Consider the following 27934-nt stretch of genomic DNA (forward strand, 5'->3'; position numbering starts at 1 on the left):
TAATGCTCAATACGTAATTTCTGACAAATTGTAGATTTAAAATTTAAAAAACAAGTTCCAAAAAAGAAAATAAAAGCATAATTTTTAATTATTTATATGTATTAGCATTAATATCATAGTTATTACCTATGTGCTTACATTAATTAATATATAGCTCACATTGAGCAATGAAATTTTTCTAAAAGGCTGTTTATAAAAAAAAAGATAGAGAAACGAATTAAACCGTTCTTTGGTGCAGAATAATGATGTAAAATATTGTTTATGGTGATGAAAATTATGAATTTATTAGAAATGAAATTTAATATTTGCCTAGAAAAAATGAATTTTATTAATTCATCAATCGACATCAGTATGAGCTACTATTTTTATAATTTTCTTTATAATCTTTCACAGTTATTCCAAATTAATAAAAATATAATAATTAAAATTTCTGTGAAATTTTTTCTAATACTTTTTATTTTTATTTTACAGAACTTTGAAAGATTAAAAGACTGCGATCAATTAACATTTTGAAAAGTTTTTGCGTACTTGATCCTCAAAAATTTATCTTTTAAAAACGTGGTTACAGTTATGTTCGATGAAATTTAAGGATGATCTTACAAATAGAATAATTTTTGTCCCGATAAAGTGATCGAGTTAAAGTTAATTAAAATATCAAAAAAAATGTTAATTAAAAATCATCAAAAGGGTACTCAATAACCGCTAATATTTTGTCTGATGAAATCAGTCAAAAGAAGATCTGTGTAAAAGCTGTTGGATTCAAAAGTTTCGATTGCATCTAATGCGATTATTAAATTTGACCTTAATCTTCATAGTTAAAAGTCCTCCTTTGGGCTAAAAAACTTTCACACACGTTTTTTTTTTATTGTGGATTTTCTGTCCTGTATATTCAATAAAAACTTTCGTTTCAACCTTTTGCTTATCTCTATCAAGCTACGAAAATAAATTTCAGCGACAATTAACTGAAACTGCATTTTTTAAAATATAATCATGGGTCATTTAAGCATAAACTGTATGATATTCCAAAGGTTTTATTTAATTTTCAAATTATCGTAATCTGTACAGAACGGAAAGATGGACAATGTATAAAAACTAATATATACACAGCCCTTATGTGGTATATAAAAATGTTTTCAAATGGCCAATTTCATGAAAATTGTGTTTATAAAAATGGTATGAACATTTAGTCAAATTGAAAAAATATAAAAATGAATTGAGAACAATATATTTTCATTAACAAGAAAAATAAACCTATTTCCAATAAAATTATTAATATTAAACTTTTTAAATATAAATATAAACAAAATACTAGAAACTATAAAAGCAAAATAGGTTATTTTGTTAGAAATTAAATATTTCCATAAAAAAATTTATTTTTTTTGAAATATTTAGCTTTATAAAAATACATCTAATTCTTATTATATTCCGTGATTTATTTATTCTTTTTATTTTACTTTGAATTTAATTTAATTTTCAGAATAGAAATTTTCAAAGATTTGTTTCTTTATTTTCAATGAATTTTGGTTATTTTTTTTTTTTTTAATTCAATTTAAATAAATAATATAGACCCCGATGACCTAAAACCACCAACTAATAAAACTTTTATTCTTTCTAAAGAAACAAAACTTGATTAAGACAGGATTTTATCATTTACAGTTACCTTTTCTCAGTATTATAATCTTTGAGAAAAAGAATTAACGAAATTTAACGCCTCACACTATCTGAAAGTGATCGTTCCTGGAGACTAATTGTATATAAAACATAATTTTATATATCGATTATAATGATATCTGATTTGTCGAATTTGTCACCGCAACAAATAACAGATTAACTTTTAAAAAGTCCCCTTCCTCACTAAGGGGGTAGGAGGATGAAAGTTTGTATGAAAATCCGTCATTTTTTAAATCCACTACTTAACCGATTTTAAAAATTATTTCGCCTATAGAATTTTACATTGTCAGCAAATAACATGGGCTGTATTTAATTTTCTAAAAAAAAAAGGGATTCCGCTCCAAAAAATTAAAACCCATGAAATTGTGAACAAAATGTGGGTGGGCAAGTGAGGGCAGAGACAGTGAAGGCGCGATAGTCTTAGTTTTTTAAAGTTGACTTTGTTAATTGCAATAAATTCAAAATAAATATGTTATTTTGTAATTAGTCAAAAATGCAATTATTTTGAATTTACTGAATTTAAAACAAAAGATCCAAATTTTGGTATCGCGACCTCTCGCATATTAAATTTGGTGTTTTTTATCTGAGATACTAAGTCCTTCTATAAAATATCTAAATTTGTTTTGATTTAAATTATAAATCAAAAGTCTAACGGCTATCGGAACCTAGCGCTGTAAACTTTTCATTCAATTTCGAAGAAGCTACGAACTTTTATGTTATGTGGAAACGGTCTCTAGGAACGAGGACTCGTTAATGTCAAGGACATTTGGAAAAAAAATTCATGATGTGTGCAAGGGTTGATATCCTGTCTTAACTTAAAAATTGATAATTTCATATTCAAGTACAAAGTTGTACGAACTATTTGAATATGGAAGTATCAATTTAAATTATTAAAGTTAAATATCTTGTAAAAAAAATGAAGAAATATGAAATATTTTTATTTAAAAACTGAAGAAAAAAAAATTTTTGTATTCTAGAATAATCGTTCCAAAACAATTACACTACAATATTCTAGAATAAGAAATATAGTATATTTGTATTTAATTGAATTTCTTACTTAGTTACAAAAATAAAATCAAACTAAAATTTTACTACTTATCAATATTAATAATGATGTAAATATGTAACACAATTATTCATATATTGAGATAAAATTACAATTTTTCTTATTTTGTTTGTCATAATTAAATAAATGAATCATACTTTGTTAAATAAACATGCCTGACATGCATTGTGGCCAAAATACTGTTTTATTTTTTTCAATTTCAATTTTCCATTGCAGCAAAATAGAAACAAATGAAATTTATAAAATTTAAAAATAAATTTGCTAATTTTCGCAAGATTTGAAAATTTCCGAACCGTTTGAAGAAGAACGCTCCAGCTACAAGAATTTTTGAAGTATATAATTAAGCTACACACGAATTTGTAGAGATATTATAATTATTGAGATTAGCGATCAACTACAAAATGGATCGATCGTTATCTACAAATTGGGGAGTTAAGCTATTACAGAGAAGCGTTACATCTTAGGTTTTTTTTTAACTTTATTAGATAGAAAATCCAAAATAAATTTATTATGAATCAAATTACTGGCCAGTGAAAGTATCAAAATATCAGTTAGTGGTGAGCGAAAATCTTTTTTTTTTAAGTTAGGTAAGTAATATTTACTTGGCACTGGAAGTTAATGACGGTGTAAAAAACATCTATCTCCATGAAGAGAGAACAAACAAAAAACCATAGAACATATCATTCACAGCTCTAGTTCGTGTCAATTAGTAAAAATACCCTTTTTATGTCATTTAATTACTGTTATAAAGTTAGCGTGGGATATTAATAAAATTTATTAAATCATATATCAAAAAATTTCTCTCTAAATGCTCCTTCGGATTTCACAATTGCTCCAATTATTTTATTAAATATTTTCAATTAAAAATAAACATTTTTTGTTTCTAATATCTAAGTAAATTGATTGTTTTTCCAAACGTTTTTGCTATCAATAAATTTCTCCCGGTTCTTTCGGGATTTAACGATATCGATTTATAAAATTTTATATATTTTTCTGTTTTTGAAATTAAAATTTTAAAATTTGGTAACAGGAGAATATGTTATACAAGTGATATTACAGTAATATACCATATTCTTACAAGTCTTTATCTCAAATAAAATTTTATAAAAATTTGTAACAGGAGAATATGAACAAAATTAATTTAATTATGTTAGGTTGGTATTGTTTGGTTCTAATGTCGTTGGATTGGCAGCATTGATATTACTAATATACTTTGTCTCTTTTGGTTCAATACAATATCAATATATATCGTACTCATTTATAATTTTATATTAAAGACACACCTCTTATTATTAAAAGTTTTTTATACTTTAATATCCATAGACATGTAAAATCTTCTACGTCTATACATCACCTGTTTAACATATTCTCCTAATACCAAATTTTAAAATTTTTACTTTAGAAACCTAAAAATAACTTGTAACGTGCCTTGCCTATATGATATTTTTGCACAATTTACACATTTATTATTTATCACAATCTTCATTATCTCACATAAAATTTTATAATAAATTGTAACAGGAGAATATGAATGAAATAAATTTAATTATGTTAGGTTGGTATTGTTTGGTTCTAATGTCGTTGGATTGGCAGCATTGATATTACTAATATACTTTGTCTCTTTTGGTTCAATATAATATCTATATATCTTACTCATTTATAATTTTATATTAAAGCAGCCATGTTTTATGTAGTTTCGACCAATAGAAATCTTATATTAAGACACACCTTTTATTATACTTTCGTATAATAGGAGGTGTGTCTTTATTATATTACCATAGACATATAAGAATGTACTGTAATTTCACTTGTATAACATATTCTCCTGTTACCAAATTTTAAAATTTTAATTTCAGAAACAAAAAAATTACTTGTAACGTGCGTTGCCTATATGAAATTTATAAATCGATATCGTTAAATCCCGAAAGAACTAAACGGGAGAAATTTATTGATAGCCAAAAATAAGTATAAAATTTTTGATATCTGCCTTGGTTTTTGAAATATCGAAAGTTAAATAATTAAACAAAATTTTCGATGATTTGAAAATTACTTCGGATATCGAAAAATTGCATTATTTCTTTTCGGCTTATATTATCAATATCAAGTTATAACATAATTATTCACCATCAAAATTGAAAAAATATATTTTTTTTTTAATTTGTGTCCCCACTACCGTGCTTATACATCCTTAATTAATCGCGCACAACGCGTTTTTTTTTGTTAAATAATGTAAAAAAATTGTTTTATTTAAAATAATTAAAATTTTAGAGCATAATTAAAATTTTTTATTAATGTTTATTACCTTCATAGATAGTGAAACAATTATTGAATTAACTATTCAGTTTTAAAATTGCCACCATTAGTTCGTTCAACTAATTCGAAAGTGTTGCCATCTAGAGTTAAAATACCTTCTAATTCATTCACTTTTTACTAAAAGCTTTGACACACCGTGTTTGAATAAATTTTAATGTAAAATAACTAAAATATTAAATTAATTACAAAAAAAAGTATAAACAGTTAATTAAACTATAACAATACAGTATTAATATCTGAACTGATAACTTAAAAACTTCTAACTATAATCGTTTTATTTAATTTGGCATCATTAATTTACAATGGCAGCCAGTGATTCGGCAGGCGACGATTCTCTGTATCCCATCGCTGTTCTTATTGATGAATTAAAGAATGAAGACGTACAGGTAATATAATTAAAATTGTTTTTTATATTTTAAATATTAATTGAATTGAATATTTTATTGTTATTTGAGATTTACATTTTATTAAATGGCCATGTTTTGAAAATTTAATTACATATTATTTTATATTATTGATTGTGTAAATACAAGTTTTAACCAAATAAATCGAATAATCAGTGAAGTTTAAAAAATTTATTTATAATTTGAATTAAATTTGTCTATTTTTTTTTGTATTTATATATAAATTATTTTGGGTACATAAAAACACTTGTCAGATCCAGGGTGTAGTAACCACGTACATACATTACAACCTTGTCTGATATTAAGAGGAAATTTAATAAAAAAAAATTTTTTTCAGTTACGTTTGAATTCAATAAAAAAATTATCAACAATTGCGATTGCACTAGGAGTCGAAAGAACAAGATCTGAATTAATTCCATTTTTAACGGAAACAATTTATGATGAAGATGAGGTCCTCTTAGCTTTAGCTGAACAATTGGGTGGCTTCACAAATCTAGTTGGTGGTCCCGATTATGCACATTGTTTATTACCACCATTGGAGAGTTTAGCTACAATCGAAGAAACTGTTGTGCGTGATAAAGCTGTAGAATCATTGCGGAATGTTGCCCAACAACACAGTCCAAGTGATTTAGAAACACATTTTGTGCCACTTGTACAACGTTTGGCTGCTGGCGATTGGTTTACATCACGTACATCAGCTTGTGGTTTATTTGCTGTATGTTATCCACGAGTTTCAGCTGCCGTTAAAGCTGACCTTCGTTTACATTTCCGTGCATTGTGTCAAGATGATACACCAATGGTACGACGAGCTGCTGCCTCCAAATTGGGAGAGTTGGCGAAAGTTGTGGAAGTGGAATACCTTAAAACAGACGTGATTCCTATGTTTGTAAACTTAGCACAGGATGATCAGGCAAGTTCCGTACGTTATGATTCTTGTTTTTACTTTGGTTTTTGCATGTTTCTTTTTAAATTCGTATAATAAGCAGTGACGGATTTAGGCTTGCTGCCGCCCTAGGCCCCGTTCGATGCGCCGCCCTTTTTGATAGAATGAATTTCATTTATTTTGATCCAGTTTTTTATTTTAAAGTAACTTAATTTATTGAAATATAATTTTTTTAATATTACCGATAAACAAGACAGATAAATATATATATAAACTTTAGACAGATAAATAATTCATATTTCTTTTTATATTAATCAATTTGAAAATTTTTTTTTCCTGGCTTTGGTCCGTGCAAAAACGTCAATTATGTCGTCGCTATTAATTTCTTGGACTAGTTGGGCTTCAATAGACAGTAATGCAAGTGCATTAAGTCTATCTTGGTCTATGCTTGCGCGTAAATAGGTTTTTACCCTTTTAAAAGTAGAAAAAGATCTTTCGCCTGAACAATTTGTAGCCGGAATACTCAAAAAAATACGGAGAGCAATGTCCACATTCGGATAAACATCTCGAAGATTCCGTGAATATTCATTCAATACTTTTTTCTTTGTCTCCAAACTTTTTTTTTTTTTTTAATCTGGGACATACAAATCTTCGTTATTTTTATTTCACACTAAAAACAAATTGAGAAGTCATTTGGATTAAATAATTTCAAAATGCTTCATACACGTGAGATTAATCTCACTAAAGGAATAGAAAGTAAAGAACATTACTCGATAAAGAATATCATTGATCGATTAAAAAATTAACATCTTACCCACACAGATTGAGAAGTAGGTTAATGAATTGGATTATAATATTTTCTATCGAAAATTTTTTATAAAAACTATTCTGAATCAATTTTTATAATTGATTGTCTTTACTTTTTTGTGACTCTAAAATTTTGGCATTTCATAAATTTTGCCGCCCTAGGCCCGGGCCTCACGGGCCAAGGCCTAAATCCATCACTGATAATAAGTTTCAATATAATCTTTCATCAATTGGTTATTCCAATGTCATATCGATCAATATTATAATGATTGCATGATACGTGCGTTGTTTAATTAAAATAATTTAATTTTAAATGTTTATTATAGCTCTTGTTTTTGAACAAGACTTTCAAAACTATTTTCTAGCTACAGTTATTCGAAAATTAAAGGTATGCTCTACAACCTCCAAGGACCTCCACACCTTAAAATCGAACTTATTTGAATCAAGGTTCATGATATGTAATTGATTCATAGATTTTTTTTTGAATTTTCTCCAAAATTATTCTGTAGAATTGGTAAAACCAAAAATGGCGATAAAAATTATTTTCAGTAATATGGCGATAAAAATTAAAATCAAGGTCAACTGACTCAAGGTTTATACAAGGTAGATACTAACTCAATTCCATATAAATTGAACGTTCTTCTTCTACACTGAAAATAATTTTTATCGTATCCGTGTTAATTATTGCAGGGTAACTATGATATACAGGGTTTCTCAGGAGTAACGGACGCCCTTGTTGCATCAGGTAGAAAATACAATTCCAACACTGCAAGTCCTCTTCCTTTTTGTTGATCCAATGCACGGATAATTTGTTATTAATTAAAATAGGCATTATTTGCATATTTACATTGTTCGGAGGTAACGAACTAATCTAAATGTTTATTAAACTTAATTAGTGAAATTAAGACGTTTCTTAAATGATATCTTAATTCTTAATAAAAGGTTGTTAATTTAATAGCGTATACATGATGTACAGTTAAATAAAATACAAAAATTACTTTTTTACATATTATTTGTTTAGGATTCGGTAAGATTATTAGCTGTTGATGCATGTGTCAGTATCGCTACATTGTTAGAACAAGAAGATGTTGAACAACTTGTAATGCCGACACTCAGACAGTGTGCCAGTAAGTATACCCATAAAAAAATATTCAGATGAGATATCTTTTTTAAGTTACTTTATTTTGAATCGATTTAATTTAAAATTAAATGAGGTTTCTTTATTATAATTTTGGTGAAAATTATTGTAACAAAATGCGCTTGGAATTTATTCAACAAGTCCCTTGCGTTGCCTTTAATTTGTATCATAATTTTATTAAAATTTCTGATACTGTAGAGTATTTCTAAGTTTTAGCCCAAGGTAAGTTCTGTTTAAGATAGTTTGAGAAAATTCTGAAAAATGGGAAGTATTTTTAATAACCGTATTTTTTTGTTGTTCTAAAAAGAAGATAAATAACAAATAGAAATAAATTGGTAAATATTACATTAATACTACTGCGTGATGTGACACGAAATATTACTTTTGTGTCACATCACGCTATTCGATTCTTTAAAAATTTCGAAAGGGGATTAATGATTGATTTGTATTACATCGTAATCTTGGGGTATAACTTTTTTTTCGATTTTCGTAATTCACCGATGTGTTGTTACCGCCTATAAATGTTACAAGACAGCTATTAAAATACAACACAATGCGTAAAAAAATTGAAAGATTTGCAACTCGCAAGAGGGTTGATAAATCATTTTCTGTTTTTTAAAAGAAATTTAAATATAATTGCCCTAGAAATTTGTTAAAAAACGTAATCTACATAATTAATGTTCCATTTTAGCCGATCAATCATGGAGGGTTCGTTATGTTGTTGCTGACAAATTCACAGACTTACAGCGTGCTGTAGGACCAGAAATTACACGCACAGATCTAGTACCAGCTTTTCAAAAACTTCTTAAAGACACCGAAGCTGAAGTACGAGCTGCTGCCGCACATAAAGTCAAAGATTTTTGTCAAAATTTGGATAAAGCACATCAAGAAAATATTATCATGACATCAGTTTTACCATATGTTAAAGTAAGTTATAGAGTTTTAACAATAGAAAATGCTTGGAGAGAAAAATTTATCCAATTTGCTTTAAATTTTAATTTAATTGTCGGTACGATAATAGTTTTTGAATGAAGCATTAGAGAATTGAAGTTTTTGAACCCTTAAGACGACTAAGGGTTCAAAAATCACTTTTTTGTAATTATTCAATTTTTAAAAGATTGTGGATAAGAAATTAGGATATTTTAGTATTTTCAAAAATTATTATATGGATTAAATAATAAATTATTGTTTGGTCACTTAGGATTTAGTAGCAGATCCAAATCAACATGTAAAATCAGCATTAGCATCTGTAATAATGGGTTTAAGTCCAATACTTGGTCGTCACAATACAATCGAACATTTATTACCACTATTTTTATCACAATTAAAAGATGAATGTCCTGAAGTACGTTTGAATATCATTTCAAATTTAGATTGTGTTAATGAAGTTATTGGTATTCAACAATTATCACAATCATTATTACCAGCAATTGTTGAATTAGCAGAAGATTCTAAATGGCGTGTAAGATTTGCAATTATAGAATATATGCCATTATTAGCTGGACAGTTGGGCCAAGAGTTCTTTGATGAAAAATTAAATGCATTATGTATGACATGGCTAGTTGATCATGTATTCGCAATACGTGAAGCGGCAACATTAAATTTAAAAAAATTAGTGGAACAGTTTGGAGCGGAATGGGCTGAAAATACAGTAATACCTAAAGTGCTTGCCATGTCCAGAGATCAAAATTATTTACATCGTATGACATGTTTGTTTTGTATTAATGTATTAGCTGAAGTATGTGGTAGTGATATTACAACAAGATTATTATTACCAACGGTTCTCTCTATGGCGAATGATGGTGTTGCAAATGTACGGTTTAATGTTGCGAAAACATTACAAAAAATTGGACCACAATTGGATCATGGCGTTATTCAACCACAAGTCAAACCCATTCTTGATAAATTAAATATTGATACAGATGTTGATGTTAAATATTTTGCGTCAGAAGCTATGGCTAGTATTGCAGGTAAATAAATAAATCTTATTCATTATTATTAAATTATCAAAGTTTATTAAAAAGAATTCTAGGTATTTGAAAGAAAATTTTCCAAATCCATCCCTATTTCTAGGACAATTTCGTGAAATTGTTTCTAGGTTAGTGACGAGTTTATTCCAACGATTATTACACTGTAGTTGGAAAACATATTTAGAATACAAAAAATTGATCATTGATATATTTGTAAATTTTTAATAAAACTTACGTCTAGTATCACTTCATAGAGGCGGAACTTTTACAACTTTCAAAAAAGATTTTTTGCACAGATCAGTGAAATATCTTAAAAATTTGCCATCAGACTTTTAATTAATTTAAAGTTATAGCCCGGGAATAAAGGCGTAGGACTTGGTGCAAACAAAAAAAAAACACAAAAACTAGGGTCCTAATAGGGAATATTCATGTATTTTTTTTATATTTTTAATTCATTGTTTACACAGTTATAACAAAGTAAAAAATATAAATACTGTTTAAAAATGCTGTATTTAGTGTAAAAAAATATTTAAAATCATTATAATTTTGAGATATTTAAACGCAGTTTTTTGGCGCTCTCTGTTGATGACGTATAAGTACGTGATCTGTCAATTTTTGACAGTTCAATGTATAATTTACACTTTAAAAAAATTAATTTACAGCACAGAATTTACACTCGTTATTATTAAGTTTTCAAATAAAAAGCCGTAGAAATTTTAAGTAATTAAAAAGATATTAATTACTAAAATAATTGTTTAGTTGAAATGTCCAGTCATTAAAGTTACGGAAGAAAAATATTTGAACCAAATTTAAATTTAATGAATATTCCCTATTAAACTGTTTATTTTTTATCAACTAACTGCAATAATTATCAAATCTCCTTCAGTAAGCTTCTTAACCAGCACTGCAGCGGTCACATTATTTGAATAACTATCAACAGGAATATTCGAGCTAAAACTATTTGTAGAAGGCAGACTAAAAAAATTGTCAATTTTGAGTACTATCTTCTCTTTCCTGATGTTATTTGCGCTTAAACGCACCACTATAAAATATTTTAAATTGTTTTATGTTTTTATGTTAATATATATGATAAAAATAATTTTAAGGATGAAACCTTTTGAAGTATATTTTGTTTCAGCTTTAGGTTGAACTACTGGAACGGTGTATTTAGCTAGAGAAGGTTTTTTTCAAATGGAAGCATTTTTTCAAAATTCGTTACAAATTCATAATTAAATTGTAGGAATTTTTGTCTGACATAATAATTAATATTAAAAATAATAATGATATACATCTATAATTACATAGATTTTATTTCTGTATTTAGTTAAATATTTACCTTTCTGTACTGAAAATAAAAAAATATGTAGCATAAAAAAATAATATTCTAAAACGACTGGTTTTACTACATGCATTATTATTAATTAATACATTATTTATCAAATCAAATTATCTTGTAAAAAAAATAAAATACGAATCTTTTGTTTTATAGAAATTTTCAGGCAATTAAATATCTTTTTAAGTTATATTGATGGTTTTATTTTCAACTTTTAACATTCAACTCTGTGTCTTCAGATATAATCATGTAGAGAGTGGGGCTTAAGTAGATATACAGTTGTAATATTATTTGATTAAATATAATAAATAGTGGAGAGCCGTAACATTTATACCTCGGAATCCGAGACCAGTCAATGAATCTTTATAAAAACTGTGCGACTGCATTGTTTAAAGCTTACAGAAGTTAACAACAAAAATTTGTGCGATCTTGTCCAGGGAGTGAGAGCCAACCCTTCTCGGAGGTGGAAAAATTTATACTGAAAATGTGAGGTAAGTTTTATTATATTTAAATATTGATTAAATTGAATAAAAAAAATTGTCAGCTTTTTCAAATATTTTAATAAAAGTAATAACGTATTGGCATCAAAACACTAAACTTGATTGTTCGCTTGAAGTATCATCGCTACCGATCATTAATATGGAACCATTTTTATTCTTTTTTAATTCAAGTCTATAGCTTTTTGTTGAATTAAAATCTGATAATTGTCTTGGCGGAAGTAATGTTTGTAGTTCTGAACATCTGTCGTTTAATTCTTGGTGCTTAATATTATGTTGAACATTTCTTTTAAAATCGAATGATGTAATTCGCATAAGTTTTCGTAACGTTTCAGCATAACACATTTTGTTTGGCCCATATAACCATCCCGGTGATTTGCATTCGGCACACTCTTTTAATATTGTTGCATTTTTACTTGCTGTGTACAATATTCTTAGAAAAATCAATGTAAAAATCTAAAAATATTTTATATAATTGCATACAAGAGAATATTTCAATATCGTCAATCTCTCCCGTAAAAGATCTGAGCAACATTCATTTGTATAGATAATGGAATATAAAAAAAAAATGTAGCTAATATTAAATTTCAAAGTGGAGAAATGTCTCAAAATCAATTCAACGTTAAAAATGATGTCACTTTTCTGAACATAAGATTTGTTAACCGACTTCAAACAAAACAGGAGGAGGTTATCAATTCGACTGTATTTTTTTTTTTTAAATGTTTGTTACCTCAGAACTTTTGAGTTTTTTTATTTACTCTTTTTTTTTTTTATTAAAATAAATACCTAAATTTAAAAAAACAAGAAAATTTTGCAAAAGTCTTGGGTATCATTTGCTGACCTGTAGAAATAATAAAGTTGTATTAACAAAAATTATAATTTTTAAACTTGTTTCTATTGGATTAATTAAAATATGCATACATCCAACCGAATATATCGAACTATTAATTATATCATATTTATTTTTTGTGAAATTATTTAATTTGTTTAATTGAAATGGATCATGTAAACAAGATGAAGAATGGTCGATCTTGCAACAGCTCCAAGGTAATACGGGTAATTTTATGATATCCAATGTCTTCCCTCTAAAAATTTTAGTGATTTTACCAATATGGTTTCGAATACATTTGAATTTATTTACTTTTCTACTTGAATTAGACTAGTATTATTTATATGTTTTGTTAAAATCCAGCCATTATCTATCCAATCTCTAGCCCTCTTAATTCCACAGCATTGAGAATTTTGTTGCAAGGAATCAAACGTTATTTTCCAAGTTAAATCTGTTAAATATTCGTCCATTCCTCGATTTAAAGCATATTTTATCGATTTAATAATATGGTTGGCAATTTTTGATGATAAAAAGGCAAATACTATACCATTGAATACCGTATTACAAGCTGATATTGTCCAAACAAATAACAAGCGAGCAGTACTCTTCCTAAAAGTGTAGTTAATAGAGTTTGCATTAGCTTAGTAGTAAAGTCGACAGGTAATTTCAGATAGTAAAAGGTCGGAAGATAAGGAAACTTTGGGATGTTGTTCAGGGATAGTCAATTAATATTTTCTACATTTCTCAAGTTTTGGACCTCTTTGACCATGTCCAAAAGGGAGGGAGTGGAAAACTACAAAGTTTTCGAACTTCTTCCGGTTTTTCTTCAATAACTTTTTTCCCTTACATCCTTATCTCTACCTTCTTTTGTAGAGCGTTAAATTTCCTACAATTTTGATTATTCAAACATATTCGTATGTTAATTCATTATCGAGGTATGGGCATTCTTTATAATGTAATTTATTAATTATTAAATAATAAATATTTACTTTTCGGATTTTGTATAACATTGACGGCAAATAACAAGACCCATTATGTACTGAAATATCACATTAACACCATACATTGAAATTACACTATAAACAAACGTAATTTCAGCACATTCTGAAAATAATTTTGTACCCACATTTTGAATAACATATAATCCAACACAACAAAGACATAATCCAATTGATATTTGTAGTAAATTTATTGATGCTATTGTTATTGCCAGTAGTTTTCTGCCTCGTTTATTCAGTTTTATTACTCCACACGGCATTTATGCATAGTATAATAATAAAAAATAAAACATTTAACAAACCGACACTGATATATTGATTTAACAAATCAAATAGTTTATTTTATGATATTTATTGTAACTATAGCATACATAGTCAGTAACAATAAAAATTATTCCATATTGAATTTGAGTGATTTGTAATTTTAAATATTAACAAAAAAATATTGCAAGTTGATTTTAGTAAAAAATGGCTAGTGGAATTCCTGACCCCGATGAAGAAATGCATTCGGACGAGTATGATTCGGATGATTCTGTTTATTTAGGTAAATTTATTAGTACATGATAAATATTATTAAAATTGATCAAAATAAACGTCATACGTCAGATAAATATCCTTATGGTCTAAGTCAAAAATGTTAAATTATCCTTATTATTTTAAACGCGAAAGTAAGGATGTTTGTTTGTTTGTTTGTTACGCTTTCACTCAAAAACTAAGAACGGATTTGAATGAAACTCTAAAACAATATAGCTCATACATCAGAATAACATAATTTATGAAGATATAAATTTAAAAATAAAGTAAATTTTACTACGCCATTTATGAGCATGATTTCGAACCTGATAAACTGATATAATCAATGAATTGAATAAAATTAATCTTTATTTAGCCTGGCAAACGCTTAGGCGTAAAGAGAAGGAAACTGAAGCAGAAACTGATAAGCCTTATGTAGAGAAGCCTACTTTTACCGAACAAGAATTGAACAAATTAGTAGGTTTTGTTAAAAGAATGACAACGTTATACGATTTACGGGATAGTGATTGGACACCAGAATGCGAATCGGTAATTAAAGAGTTTATGAATGAACCAGAACAACCTGTTTTAACAGTGTTTTTCGAAGGAGATAATTTAAAATGCATGCTTGGTTTTCCTACAATTCCTGTCTTAGATTTATCTTATTTTTTTCGTGAAACCAATGCTATTTTAACTCCAGAAAATTTTCATGATGAAGTTACATTTGGAACGACGGATGAAAGTATTACCAATACATTATTACAAGTGGTAGAAAATGTATACGCTCCTATGTTTTTTCAAGTCACTAAATGGCCAGATAGTATCCTTTTAATTGTTCTAAAATAATTAGAACATGTATAAATTTGACGTCAGTACACCCTATATACATAGAAGAAAATTCTTGAAAAATTAAAAAATTGAATATTGCATTTTTCAAGAATTTTTATTTCGAAAACTAAGCGTATAGAGAAAAAATTACAAGAGTACTAAACTCTATAATATTTTTGATTGAATAATTGAATATTTATTTCTTAATTAATATCAGCTGTAAAAAGCGAATTTTGTTCTCGTTTACACACTTTCTTGGGAAATCTTACGGATTTCCATTATAAATTATTGGGAATTACCGTTTTATACATTCCTCGTGAGGGACATGATTTGGATATAGATGTGGCAGTAAAAGATCAAGAACTTGTTAAACGGTTAGAAGCGGTTGTAGTTCAGTGGACGCGGCAATTAAGAATTGCAATTGGTGATCAAAATCAAGTATCACCAAATGAATTATTATGCCCTGTAGATGAATATGAATTTTGGATTTATAGACGTAAGTTATTTTGTATTAAAAGATTCTCGAGTACATTAATAGTATTAATGAACAATGAGGGCTATCCCGTAACGGGGCAGCTTCACTTTAGAATTTTGCAACAGTCATGTTAACATTTAGCTAAACTCGACTGATTGGTGAACATTTCATAATAGTTTAACCTGCTTATTACTTTTTTTTTTAGACGAAAATTTGTCTGGTTTATTGCATCAGATAAAAAATCCATGTTTAATTCATATCAGAAATATTTTACAAAATGTTCAATCAACGTATGTGAATGCATTTCAAGATTTATGTGGACAAATAGAAGCTAGCCTAATTGAAGCAAAATCAAATATTGAATATTTACAAATTTTAATTGAACCCTGCGAAAAAATTAAAAAAGCAGAAGCACCTTCAAAAATCCCAGCGCTATTACCTGAAATATTGACTAAATTTCGTGTCATTTGGTTAAATAGCCCATATTATAACACAAAATTCCGTATTACAGCGCTATGTCGTGCATTGAGTAATCAAATAATTCTTTATTGTAAAGAATTTATTGACTTGGATCTAGTATTTGAAGGTAAAACCAGAACAGCAATTAAACACTTTCAAGATTGTATTGATACGTTACACGAATACAAACGAGAATACGCAACTGTAAGTTTCATTGGCTATCAAACACTAGGAGCTAGGACAGTTGATTATGTAATAATCATCTGGCTTTATCGATTAGTAAACCATCTGAATACAGCCCTTATAATTAACTTGCGAATCAGATTCGTAGTTTAATATTTATGTTCTAAAAAACTTGTTCAATCACTGGTCTACCTTTTTTAACCCCTGTCGCAAAAAGAGGGGTGGTGTATCTGTCTGTTTGTCTGTGGCATCGGAGTTCCTGAACAGAGTCAAGTACTCTATTATTCAATCCTTAAAGCAAGGATTCCCAACCATGTGCACATTAATCTTCTTTTAAACAACATGTTTGCCATTTTTATATTATATAATTCAAGTTAGGAGCAAATTGGGAGCCTCTGAAATATAAGAAAATAAATGAAACTAATCATTTTGTTAAAAATTAGATATCTACAATACACACACTCCATTTTAAAGTACCATGGGATTTAGATGATACAGCCATATTCAGCAATGTGGATGCGTTTATCTTGCGATGTCAAGATATGATTGAAGTTTGTGAAACCATGATTGTTTTTGGTAGACATGATGAAACACAAACAATTCCAAAACCCCAATTTTCTGGACCACGAGGACTTGAATTTGAAGCTACTTGTGAAAAAGTTGAAGAAATATTAAACGAGTGTGTCAATGATATTAAAGAGGCAAGTATTTCAAACAGTGATGGTCAATGTAGGTACAATCTGGTTGTTGCGCACAAATGTTGCGAATTGAAACTCTTGTTTAATAATAAAATTTTTAATAACTCGGAAATCATTTTACAGGCATCTTCTATCATATTAGATGTACAAAACACAAATTGGTTTGAAATTATTTTAAAATTCAATGTTAAAATTAAAGAAAATGAAGTGATTATTGAAAATTTAATGAAGGCAGTGTTTGACACAATCTCATCGTCAGATCAAATGATTGAAACATTGGGATATTTTTATAATTACGCACAAAGACCAAATTTAAAATTTGTTTATTCCAAGAAAACAGAATCATTGTATGCGTATCTCAGTAATATTATTCAAGAAAATAAAAATGAATTAGTTAAAGAAAGAGAGGAATACTCAGCATTGTTACCATATTATGCTGGCCGAGCTATGAAAATACATTTACGACAAAGACGAATGAGAGGCATTCGTGAGGTATAAATTTTATCAATCATGTTACCCAACTAGTGAATTCCGTAGCAATGAATTTCAATATCAGAGGCTCCATCCACCTTTCGCTCATTTTGTACTTTATTATTTAAGAGAATTGAAAAGGCTTTTTGGTTGCCTCATTGTGCTGCTGCTGAAGGAGTTTTGGAGCAATTTGACAAGTTAATGAAGTCTATGGAAGAAAGTATGAGAGACATTTATATAAAATGGTCCGACAATTTAGGGGATGACAGTTATTCTTTTTTAGATAGATTTCTTTTAGTAAAGAGTCCAAGAAAAATTGGATTGTATGAAGTGAATTTCGATAGGTAATTTAATTTAAAACTTAAGAAAGTAACGAAGTAATAAGTACGAAACCTTTGAAACTTGGTGAATATATACATCCAGCCTTGTCGAACGTATTAAAAGTATAAATATAGCAACTAACAAGCGCTTTGCCAATCCGTGGACTTAAAAAGTTACGGAGCAAAATAATTGATAGAGTTGTCAATATTCATTTAATTTTCAAGAATGAAGGACACCTTGCTTTTTTGGTGCCAAGCAAATAATTTTGTCATTTTTGTTCATCTAACTTCTGATTTAAATATCGTACTCAATTAATATTTATCAATTTTAAGCTTTCGAGTCATTGCAAATTTTCCTGCTTCCCAGAAAGATAAATCCAAGTCTTTGAGAATTGCCGTAGGGGAAAACATTGGTAAATACAACCTTGAGCACAGTTTTCCCTACTGTCCAGGACTTTTATGTTCAATACTTACTTAGGTAAAATGCACATAATCGCCAAATTTTAAAATCTGCGTACTGGTTATTTTTGTTATTGCTTCATTGCTTGAGGCATTAATAAGAAATTTTCGTTGCTTTATTTATTAATTATTAAATAAAACTTAAGCTAATAAGGCTAATATTATTATTATTTATCAAACTTAGGAATTTATTAGACATATTTGATGAAGTGTTGTATTGGTCAAAATTAAAATTTGATATTTCAACTGTTGGAAATATATTTTTAAGAGCTGATGTATTAAAATTTGTTTATGAAAATATGATTCATGTTGTGTTGGCATATAATCAAATTGTATCTTCTTTATCGGATGAAGAACGTGTGTTATTTAAAGCTCCACTAGCTCAACTGGATAAAAAGTTAGCACCCGCTGTAAATCAATATAAATGGTCTCAAACAATTGATGAAAATTATTTAAGAGAAGTTTCATCTTTAACTGAAGATGTAAGCTTATTTATAATTTTAAAGTATACGTACGTTCAAGATATTACTTTGCTACAGTTATACATTCGTTCCTTTTTTAGTTGCAAGATTTCTTGGATGATTATAAAAAATGTCATTTAGAAATTATAAAAATTCTTGAAGAAATTTGTAATGGAAGCTCCGAATCCATAATACCAAGCTATGCATTTGAATTATCTGAATTAAAAGATCATTTAGCTCTATATCGTAAAGAAAATATTGAAAATATTGCTATAAAATATCGTAAAATTATTGAATTTTTAGTTGTGATTTTTGAAGGTTTTGAACCTTATATGAATTCAATGGGTGAACAATGGATCAAATTTATAGGGAGATATGACAATTTAATGGAAACAGCATTAAAAGTTAATGTCAAATCTACATTCCAAACTTTATATGATGCTCTCCATGGTGACGGTCATGTAGGACCTTCACCTTTTTTAAAACTTGTTGCAAATTTAAAAGAAAACCAGGTAATTATTTTGTGAACTCAAATTTATGAACTTTACCTCGATAATAATTCATGTAGCAAGAGTAGGAAACGATACGTACCTTGCGAATCCTTGCTTACCTAAGATGAGGGCGCGGTTCATATCAGATTAAAAGGCTGTCGGCGGATTTATGAAGACTTAGTTTTACCATGATTATGAGCAAATATATGCATTCTTTTAAATGTGATGACAACCTTAGGAGTCAATAGACCTTTTTCATGGAAAACAGAAATGCTTTTTGATAATTTTTTATGAAAATATAGGTTGAGTACAGCCTGTAACTCAAAAATTACGCGTTTTTAACAATAAAAACACTTTATTATTTTGTTAATTCCATTTAAAAAAAAAAAAAAAAAAAATGTGAAAAAGGTCTATTTAAGTACTTTTGTTATTTTTTATTTGATTTAAAATTATTTCAGATAAATTTCGAACCATCTGTCACCGATGTTGTTGCATTAATAGCTAATATATTGCCAGATATCGTTGAGGCAATTTCTACAATACCAAGGATATTTACAGCTTTCCATTTACCAGGAATAGAACCACCACCTTTTTACAAAATTATAAGCATGGATGAAGAGTGTCTAAAAATTCAAGGAGCTTTATGCAAAGGTTCTTATTAGATTTATTCAAGGACTCTTATTATGTTTTTAAATTGATATAATTCTAAATTCAATTCTATTACTGCTATAGAAGTTTCATTTACTGTGCAAGAAATTCAAACCTATACGAAAAATTGGGATCCTTTTGTGGAAATTTGGCAAGTGGATAAAGACAAATTTCTTGAAAGATATGAACAACAAAAACCTGATGCTGCTGCATTTGATACGAATATTGGAAGATATACGGAAATTGCCAATAACGTTTCTATTCAAGTAAGTTAAAGTTAATTCAAGCTATCATGTATGATTAATGATATGAGCGTGCCCAGTTTTTGTATTATGCCATCCGATTTACACCTACTCTGCAAATTTTAACTCTCTATCTCATAGGAAAGTGTATTAATTTTTAATGGTCAGACTTTTTCTGAAGAAATATTCTGACAAAGAAGCGAATTAAAAAGCTAATAATAAAAAAAAGGAAATTCAATGAAAATGATTTTTTTTCTCTAGGAAACAATAACCCCCGTCCATTTTTTGGTTGTAAATGCATCCGAATTGAAAACAGCAATTATAAATCATTGTTTTGAATGGCAGAATCGTTTATGTGCATTATTGAAAAAAATTACAATCGAAAAAATCAATCACGTTTATGATTATATACAAATCAATACAGAAAAGTATTTTTATGATAAATTTTCTCATTCTTATTCTATGTACATCTATTAATTATTTCTTTTTTTATAGAATTAAAAAAGAACCAAAAACTGTTGAAGAATTGCATGAGGCAATGATTTTTTATGAACAATTAAAGTCTGAAATAGAAGCAGAGGAATCTGAATTTCCTGCAATTGAGGAACAAATTCGTGTACTTGATAAATATCAAGTAGAATTGGATGATAAATTACGATTGAAACAACAAAATATTATGCAAGTTTGGAGAAATTATTTAAGTATGCTGGACGAATCTCTTATCATGCTGAACAACACTAAGGTATGTTTGGCTGTAAAAATATTTTGCTTCTCTTTCAGTATAATCGTATTTAGGTATGTCTAAGATTTATATGGCTTCCATTTTTTGGAAGCTTAGAAGGTAAACTTTTTGAGTTAATTAAAATTTAATAAAAATTGAATAATATTAAGATTTACGACTACATTCCCGTTTTGGACGACAATATTTTACATGAAAACTTTCCCATCAGACATTTTTCTAATAATTCTTATGCTATTATACACTTACTTCTCTGATCAGAAATTCCAGAGGTAGTCTATAGTTTATTGAAGCCCTCTTAATTCAGTTACATTTTTATACCATGTATATGAAATATACATGGTATGCTAAGTTTAGTCCCAAGTTTGTAACGCTTAAAAATATTGATGCTACGAAAAAAAAATTTTGTTTAGGTGTTCATAGAATCACCTAATTAATCAATTTCCGTATGTCTGTCTGTCTGACTGTCTATCTGTCATCTGTCCGTCTGTCATCACGATTACTCAAAAACGAAAAGAGATATCAAGCTGAAATTTTTATAGTGTGCTTAAGACGTAAAAAATGAGGTCGAGTTCTTAAATGAGCAACATAGGTCAATTGGGTCTTGGGTCCGTAGGACCCATCTTGTAAACCGTTGGAGATAAAACAAATGTTTAAATGTAAAAAATGTTCCTTATAAACAAGTAATCAACTTTTGTTTGAAACATTTTCTTGTAAACATCACTGTTTATCCACGAGGGCGATAATTAGGTGAAAATTTTGTAGTATGTATTAATATGGGAATATCAGTTATGTGAGTGTGTGTGGAATCCTTTCATTATTTACGTGACGTCAAAAAACAAACGATTGCGTCATCAAAACTGTCTATACATGGTATTTCAACAATTAACTCAGTGTAAATGTTTGTTTTCACTTGTTGTAATAGTTGTTCATTATCCAAGTTGCTTTTTCGTGATTTGTAAATAATAATTAACTCTTTATATTTTCAGCAAATTACTTTAAATTATAATACTTATCGGATCAGGAAGTAAATAACGATTCAAAATTTCGGCATTTTTAAATGTTGCATACTTGGAAGAAATATGAAAGAGTATATTATTATTATTTCGGAACTGCTCAAAATTCAGTCAACAAAATAAATAAGTTAATGTTAACTAACAAACAACAATAAAAATTCGTTGAGTTTTACTTTGTTAAAACCAACTTTGATGTTTGAATTTTTATAAAAATTTTACTATAAAAAATTTTTGAACTGTTTAACATTATCTTTTAATTAAATTTTTTTACATTTATAAATAAAACCAATTAAAGAGTTTAATGAAATTTATTTTATTATCCTTCCTAATCCAATACAATTTTGATTTAGGAGGACTTCAGAAATGCTTTGTTAAAGGATGCTATCGATTTGGAAAAACGATGTACATCATTATTAGACTGGTTTCTTGATAATGCACCTTATTCACATACATATACAGCAAAGGAGGCGTTGGAAATTTTAGATGATATTGATGAAAAATTGAATACTTTAAGAGAGGAAGAAGCTGTTTTAAAAAAGAAATTAGCTGTCTTTAATATCAGTCAATCTGAAAATGCAGATTTAGCGAAATTAGAAAAGGTCAGCGTTTCGAAACCGAAACAAAATTATCTCCATACCAATTTTAATCTCCGTTACACCACTTTTGGTCTCAAATTTGCAAAAATCCTTAGCGAATGCTCACGACCTAATAACTATCTGCGTATCAAATTTCAACCCAATTTTTTCAGTGATTTGTATAAAGAATCTGCGTATCAAATTTCAACCCAATTTTTTCAGTGATTTGTATAAAGATGACTTAAAATTATCGTACTTAAAAATAAAATAAGTGTAAACAAAGTCGTTATTTAACCATTTGGAGCCCTCGGCACCGCGATGACCAGCCAAACTTCACGTAAACAATTTTTGACTGGCAGTGGTAGTAGCAGTCCAATCTTGAATCCACGAGGACCTTTTTTCTTGATGCCCGAAACAATTTTTTATCATCCTTTCAACCCAATCCTCATCTCATTCCGCGAACTTTTTTGCGCCATCTTCAAAATATTTCGCAGGAACTCATAGATTACTTACCCACAGTTAGGTACACAATGAGAAAAAATAGCCCGGTTGTTGGTAACTTTTTTCTATTAATTTTTATATTCTCATTTGCGTTGTAGTAATTTCATTTAATAGTAATAGAATTTTCATAAAATATATTCTAGGATTACCAACCGTTAAGATTAGTTTGGGAGTTAACAAACCAATGGGATGGACATTGGGAAGAATATAAAACTGGTGAATTTTGGAAAATTAATGTGGATGACATGGAAGATACTGTTCAGCGATTATTCAGAAAAATAACACGTTTATCAAAAGAACTGTCCACCAAAAAGTAATATATTATAAATTATTAAATTAATGAAATTATAAAACAGACACTTATTAGTGATTTAACTGATGGTAGTTGAGAACGGGAAGTTATTGATAGGTCTAATCCTTCTAGAATTGTGGAATTATATATTTAGTTGTGCAAACCCCTCCCCCCTTTGCTAAGATTAAAACTAATTGTAGCTTTTTTATAGCTGGTCAATAGTTGATCATACTAAAGAACGCATTGATGCTCTACGTCGAGTGTTGCCGCTTATTGGTGATCTAAAAAATCCGGCAATGCGGGAACGTCATTGGAACAGAGTTAAAAATGCAATAAAACGAGACTTTGATGAAACGGCCAGCAATTTCACATTAGAATATATATTGGAATTAGAAATGCAAAATTATACGCAAGAAATTAATGAAATATCTATTGCGGCAACTGGTGAATTAATTATTGAAAATGGTATCAAGGCAATTGCAGAAATGTGGGAGACATTAGCAATACAATGGCAACTACCGAAAGATTCAGAAATATATAGGTATACGCACAATCCTGGAATACATCTCGACCGTACACTTTATTAAATTTGTATATTTTAGATTAAAAACTGTTGACGATATTACAAATGCTCTTGAGGATCATTTTGTTTCAATAGCAACGATGAAAAGTACAAAGTTTATCCAACCATTTCAAAAAATAGTTGATAAGTGGGAAAAAACGTTATCTTATGTTAGTGAAACAATAGAAAATGTTCTTAATGTTCAACGGTTATACATTTATATGGAAGTAAGAAATTCGATTAAGTACTATTATAAAAATATAAGGCCCCAGATTTTAGATTTATAAAATTTTGTTATATTTAGAATATATTTGCTGGTGATGATATTAAAAAGCAATTACCAGACGAAACACTTGAATTTGAAAACTTGAGAAATGAATGGAAGAGTATTACACACAATATGCAGGCACAGAAAAACTGCATCAAAGCATGCAACTACCGTCCAGCACCTTATTTGTTAAACAAATTAACAAATATGATTGATAAAATGGAAAAGATACAAAGAGCCTTAGAAAAATATTTAGAAACGAAACGACATTTGTTTCCACGTTTTTACTTCGTGTCAAATGATGATTTATTAGAGATGCTTGGTAATGCTAAAAAACCGGAATTGATTCAACCTCATTTAAAGAAAATATTTGATGGCTTATATAAACTAAAAATAAATAAAGTTTGTAACATTGATTTCTATATACATATTTATAGTTGAATGATGTTGGCACAAAAAGTTCTCACTTTATTGCCCACTAGCCGTCATTACCCAATTAGCTCTGTTTTTAAGCGAACGACGCTCTCGATAATTTGCTAGAATTACAACAGCTCCAACAGTTGCAAATTTTTTAAAAATTTTCTCTTATTTAAACAGCACGGTAATGCGAACGAAGGAGTTGGTATGTTCGCAATTGATGGCGAGTATATTGATTTTTTGAAGAAAGTTTTGTTAGAAGGTCCAGTGGAATTATGGTTAACGACTGTTGAAGAAGCAATGCGTTTAACTCTACGTGAACAAATGAAACAAACCAGATTAGCTTTGAAAAAAATGTTAGATATGCGTGATAAGTGGTTATTACAATACCCAGGACAATGTACTTTAACTTCAAGCATTGTAATTATTATTCAAATAATTATAATCTTTACCATGACATCAAAAAACGGTGTAAAGTAGGATAATATTTCCATCGCACATGTTCGTGATTGTAATTGTAATTTTTGATGTCATGGTATGGATCATTATAGGTAATCCAGAACGATTATATCTTAAAGTGTGACTTGTGTTTAGATTCAGTGGACTGCTGATTGCACACGTGCTCTTACACGTTGTAAGTTATTGGAAAATAAGCAACCATTGAAAAAATTACGGCGAAAACAGAATGGAGTACTAGCGAGGTTAACAGAATTAACTCGGCGTGACCTTGCAAAAATTGCGAGATTAAAAACTAATGCATTAATTACAATCGAAATTCATTCCCGTGATGTTATAGATCGAATGTACAAAGCAGGTAAATTGCGTAATAATTACGAAAAGTATTCAATCAATTCAAGTCGGCCCTCATCCTAGCTATTTGCTAAAAAACAAAAATAATGATCTTAAAATGAATTATAGGTTGTATGGATGTAAACGATTTTGAATGGTTTTCTCAACTTCGATTTTATTGGGAACGAGATATTGATGACTGTGTTATACGTCAAACAAATACCTTTTTTATGTATTTTTATGAATATCTGGGTAATTCTGGCCGATTGGTAATAACTCCACTTACAGATAGGTAATAATTAAATGGAACTTTCCCAAAAATGTTATTTCCAGAATTTATTTTTGATGCGGCCCGCCATTTAAAAAAAATCTGAAAAGTATAATTACTGCTTTAAAACACTTCTTTAGATTTTTTCTCATTTTATATATTTAAGATGCTACATAACTCTAACCACTGCATTACATTTATTTCGTGGTGGAAGTCCGAAAGGTCCAGCTGGTACTGGTAAAACAGAAACAGTAAAAGATTTAGGAAAAGCAATGGGAATGTGGGTAATTGTTATCAATTGTTCGGAAGGCTTGGACTATAAGAGTATGGGAAAAATGTTTTCAGGTAATTGAAGGATATTCTCATGAATTTCAAACTTTCTTAATAAAATTTAAAATACTGAGTTTCGATTACGAATAAATTCAGGCAATAAAAAAGGCATATACAGAATTTGAAATCCATTTTCATTTTTATGAGTTAACTTGAAACTTTTACAGGTTTATCGCAGTGTGGAACATGGGGTTGTTTTGATGAGTTTAATAGAATTAACATTGAAGTATTATCTGTGGTTGCTCAACAAATTATGTCGATATTAACAGCAATTTCACAAAAACAGAAACATTTTATGTTTGAAGGTTCAGATATTAATTTAGCTCTAACTTGTGGAATTTTTATAACTATGAATCCAGGATATGCTGGACGTACAGAATTACCTGATAATTTAAAATCTCTATTTCGACCAATATCAATGATGACGCCAGACAATGCAATTATTGCTGAAAATCTTCTGTTCAGTGATGGTTTTAATAGTACCCGTGTATTGTCAAGAAAGGTATACCATATTTATTTTTAATCCCCGAACTAAAAAAAAGGGTGTTTTAAGTTTGATCGCTATGTGTGTGTGTCTATCTGTGGCTTCATAGCGCCTAAACGGTTGAACCGATTTTCATTTTTTTGGTTAGTCTAAGAACTTTTTACTTGTGTTACAAAAATTCGTATACACATAAATCGTTCAGGCAACACAATATATTATTTTTCTAATCACCCAAAAAATAGGCGGGAAATCAATGGAAAAATTATTAATTTGGCAACGTAGGTTATTCGGTATCGAAGGATTTAGTTGTACGAATTAGCCAACAGATATCGTTCCCTGTTATTTGAATAAGATCAAGAAGTGATCATAGGGGCTCATTTTTTCCGAGCGTAATTAATATACTTTAATGGTGTTTAATCACGATTATCTTAAAGCAGATTTAATATTTCAAAAAAATAATAACTTATGTTTTAGGTGAATACATTGTATCAATTAGCAACACAACAACTAAGCAAACAGGATCATTACGATTTTGGACTTAGATCGATGGTAGCTCTTTTACGTTACGCAGGAAAAAAACGTAGAGAACATCCAAATTTACCAGAAGAACAAATGGTTTATTTGGCTATGAGTGATATGAATATTGCAAAATTGACTAGCGACGATTATCCATTGTTCAGTGGTATAATGTCGGACATATTTCCGGGAGTTGATGTACCACATATCGATTATGACGACATGGTTGGTGCCTTAACAGAAGTTTTTGAGAAAATGAAGATGCAGGTATCTTATATTTTAGAGGATTAATTTTTGATTGATTTAATAAATCCTCTTAATTGTTAATTTATTTAATCATCGTTAATTTGTTACAAAATATTTTAGCTCATTCCAATTGCAATAACAAAAGTTATTCAATTGTATGAAACAAAATGTTCCCGACATTCAGTTATGATCTTGGGGAACACAATGACTGCAAAATCAGTTACATGGAAAGGACTCAAGGGGACAATGACAAGATTAGCGGAAATGAGTAAACCAGGATTTGTTTCAGTTACTGAATATCCAATCAACCCAAAAGCTCTCTCACTAGGGGAGTTATACGGGGAATACAATTTGGCTACGGGAGAGTGGTTAGATGGAATTATTTCTGCAACAATGCGTGTAATATGTGCCGGTAAACTTAATCATATACTGATATATTTTGCGATATTTTAAACATATTAATTATAGAGGAAACACTTGATCAAAAATGGATCCTTTTTGATGGACCAGTTGATGCCGTTTGGATTGAAAATATGAATAGTGTGATGGATGATAATAAAATATTAACTTTAATTAATAGTGAAAGAATTACAATGCCAGAACAAGTTTCATTGTTATTTGAAGTAGGAGATTTACGTGTAGCATCTCCAGCCACTGTTTCACGTTGTGGGATGGTTTACAATGATTACAAAGATTGGGGATGGAAGCCGTATGTTAAATCATGGATAGAAAAACATGAAGATGTATCCTTTCAAGTAGAAGTAAGTCACATTT

At 28.8% G+C, this 27934-nt stretch overlaps 2 protein-coding genes across 4 annotated transcripts in view; both read left to right on the plus strand.

The window, feature by feature from the left end:
- The first annotated feature begins 5180 nt into the window (after positions 1–5180).
- LOC123295131 (serine/threonine-protein phosphatase 2A 65 kDa regulatory subunit A alpha isoform) lies at positions 5181–11518 on the plus strand. 3 transcript variants are annotated; one of them, XM_044876358.1, is made up of 6 exons: positions 5181–5436; positions 5792–6373; positions 8166–8271; positions 8974–9209; positions 9484–10252; positions 11391–11518. In XM_044876358.1, exons 1-6 carry the CDS (start codon positions 5353–5355, stop codon positions 11399–11401), a joined length of 1788 nt encoding a protein of 595 aa, XP_044732293.1. In that variant the 5' UTR covers positions 5181–5352; the 3' UTR covers positions 11402–11518. The 3 variants fall into 3 exon arrangements, with proteins under 3 accessions (XP_044732293.1, XP_044732295.1, XP_044732294.1); XM_044876360.1 differs by having other exon boundaries at positions 5792–6364; XM_044876359.1 differs by having other exon boundaries at positions 11397–11508.
- A 2859-nt stretch (positions 11519–14377) lies between these two features.
- LOC123295900 (dynein axonemal heavy chain 2) overlaps positions 14378–27934 on the plus strand; it is a 28626-nt gene continuing 15069 nt past the window's right edge. Inside the window, exons 1-26 of the mRNA XM_044877362.1 lie at positions 14378–14453; positions 14799–15242; positions 15468–15746; positions 15931–16388; positions 16811–17096; positions 17274–17557; positions 18579–18797; positions 18878–18979; positions 19049–19288; positions 19726–19918; positions 20000–20181; positions 20419–20585; positions 20653–20899; positions 22263–22511; positions 23132–23301; positions 23492–23821; positions 23883–24069; positions 24147–24512; positions 24708–24947; positions 25122–25341; positions 25446–25608; positions 25751–25929; positions 26082–26416; positions 26873–27181; positions 27281–27572; positions 27629–27921. Of these exons, the coding sequence (XP_044733297.1) occupies positions 14378–14453; positions 14799–15242; positions 15468–15746; positions 15931–16388; positions 16811–17096; positions 17274–17557; positions 18579–18797; positions 18878–18979; positions 19049–19288; positions 19726–19918; positions 20000–20181; positions 20419–20585; positions 20653–20899; positions 22263–22511; positions 23132–23301; positions 23492–23821; positions 23883–24069; positions 24147–24512; positions 24708–24947; positions 25122–25341; positions 25446–25608; positions 25751–25929; positions 26082–26416; positions 26873–27181; positions 27281–27572; positions 27629–27921 (6510 nt within the window). The remainder of the gene's footprint in view (positions 14454–14798; positions 15243–15467; positions 15747–15930; positions 16389–16810; positions 17097–17273; positions 17558–18578; positions 18798–18877; positions 18980–19048; positions 19289–19725; positions 19919–19999; positions 20182–20418; positions 20586–20652; positions 20900–22262; positions 22512–23131; positions 23302–23491; positions 23822–23882; positions 24070–24146; positions 24513–24707; positions 24948–25121; positions 25342–25445; positions 25609–25750; positions 25930–26081; positions 26417–26872; positions 27182–27280; positions 27573–27628; positions 27922–27934) is intronic.

This window comes from Chrysoperla carnea, chromosome 3 (genome assembly GCF_905475395.1).
Source record: "Chrysoperla carnea chromosome 3, inChrCarn1.1, whole genome shotgun sequence".
NCBI lineage: Eukaryota > Metazoa > Arthropoda > Insecta > Neuroptera > Chrysopidae > Chrysoperla > Chrysoperla carnea.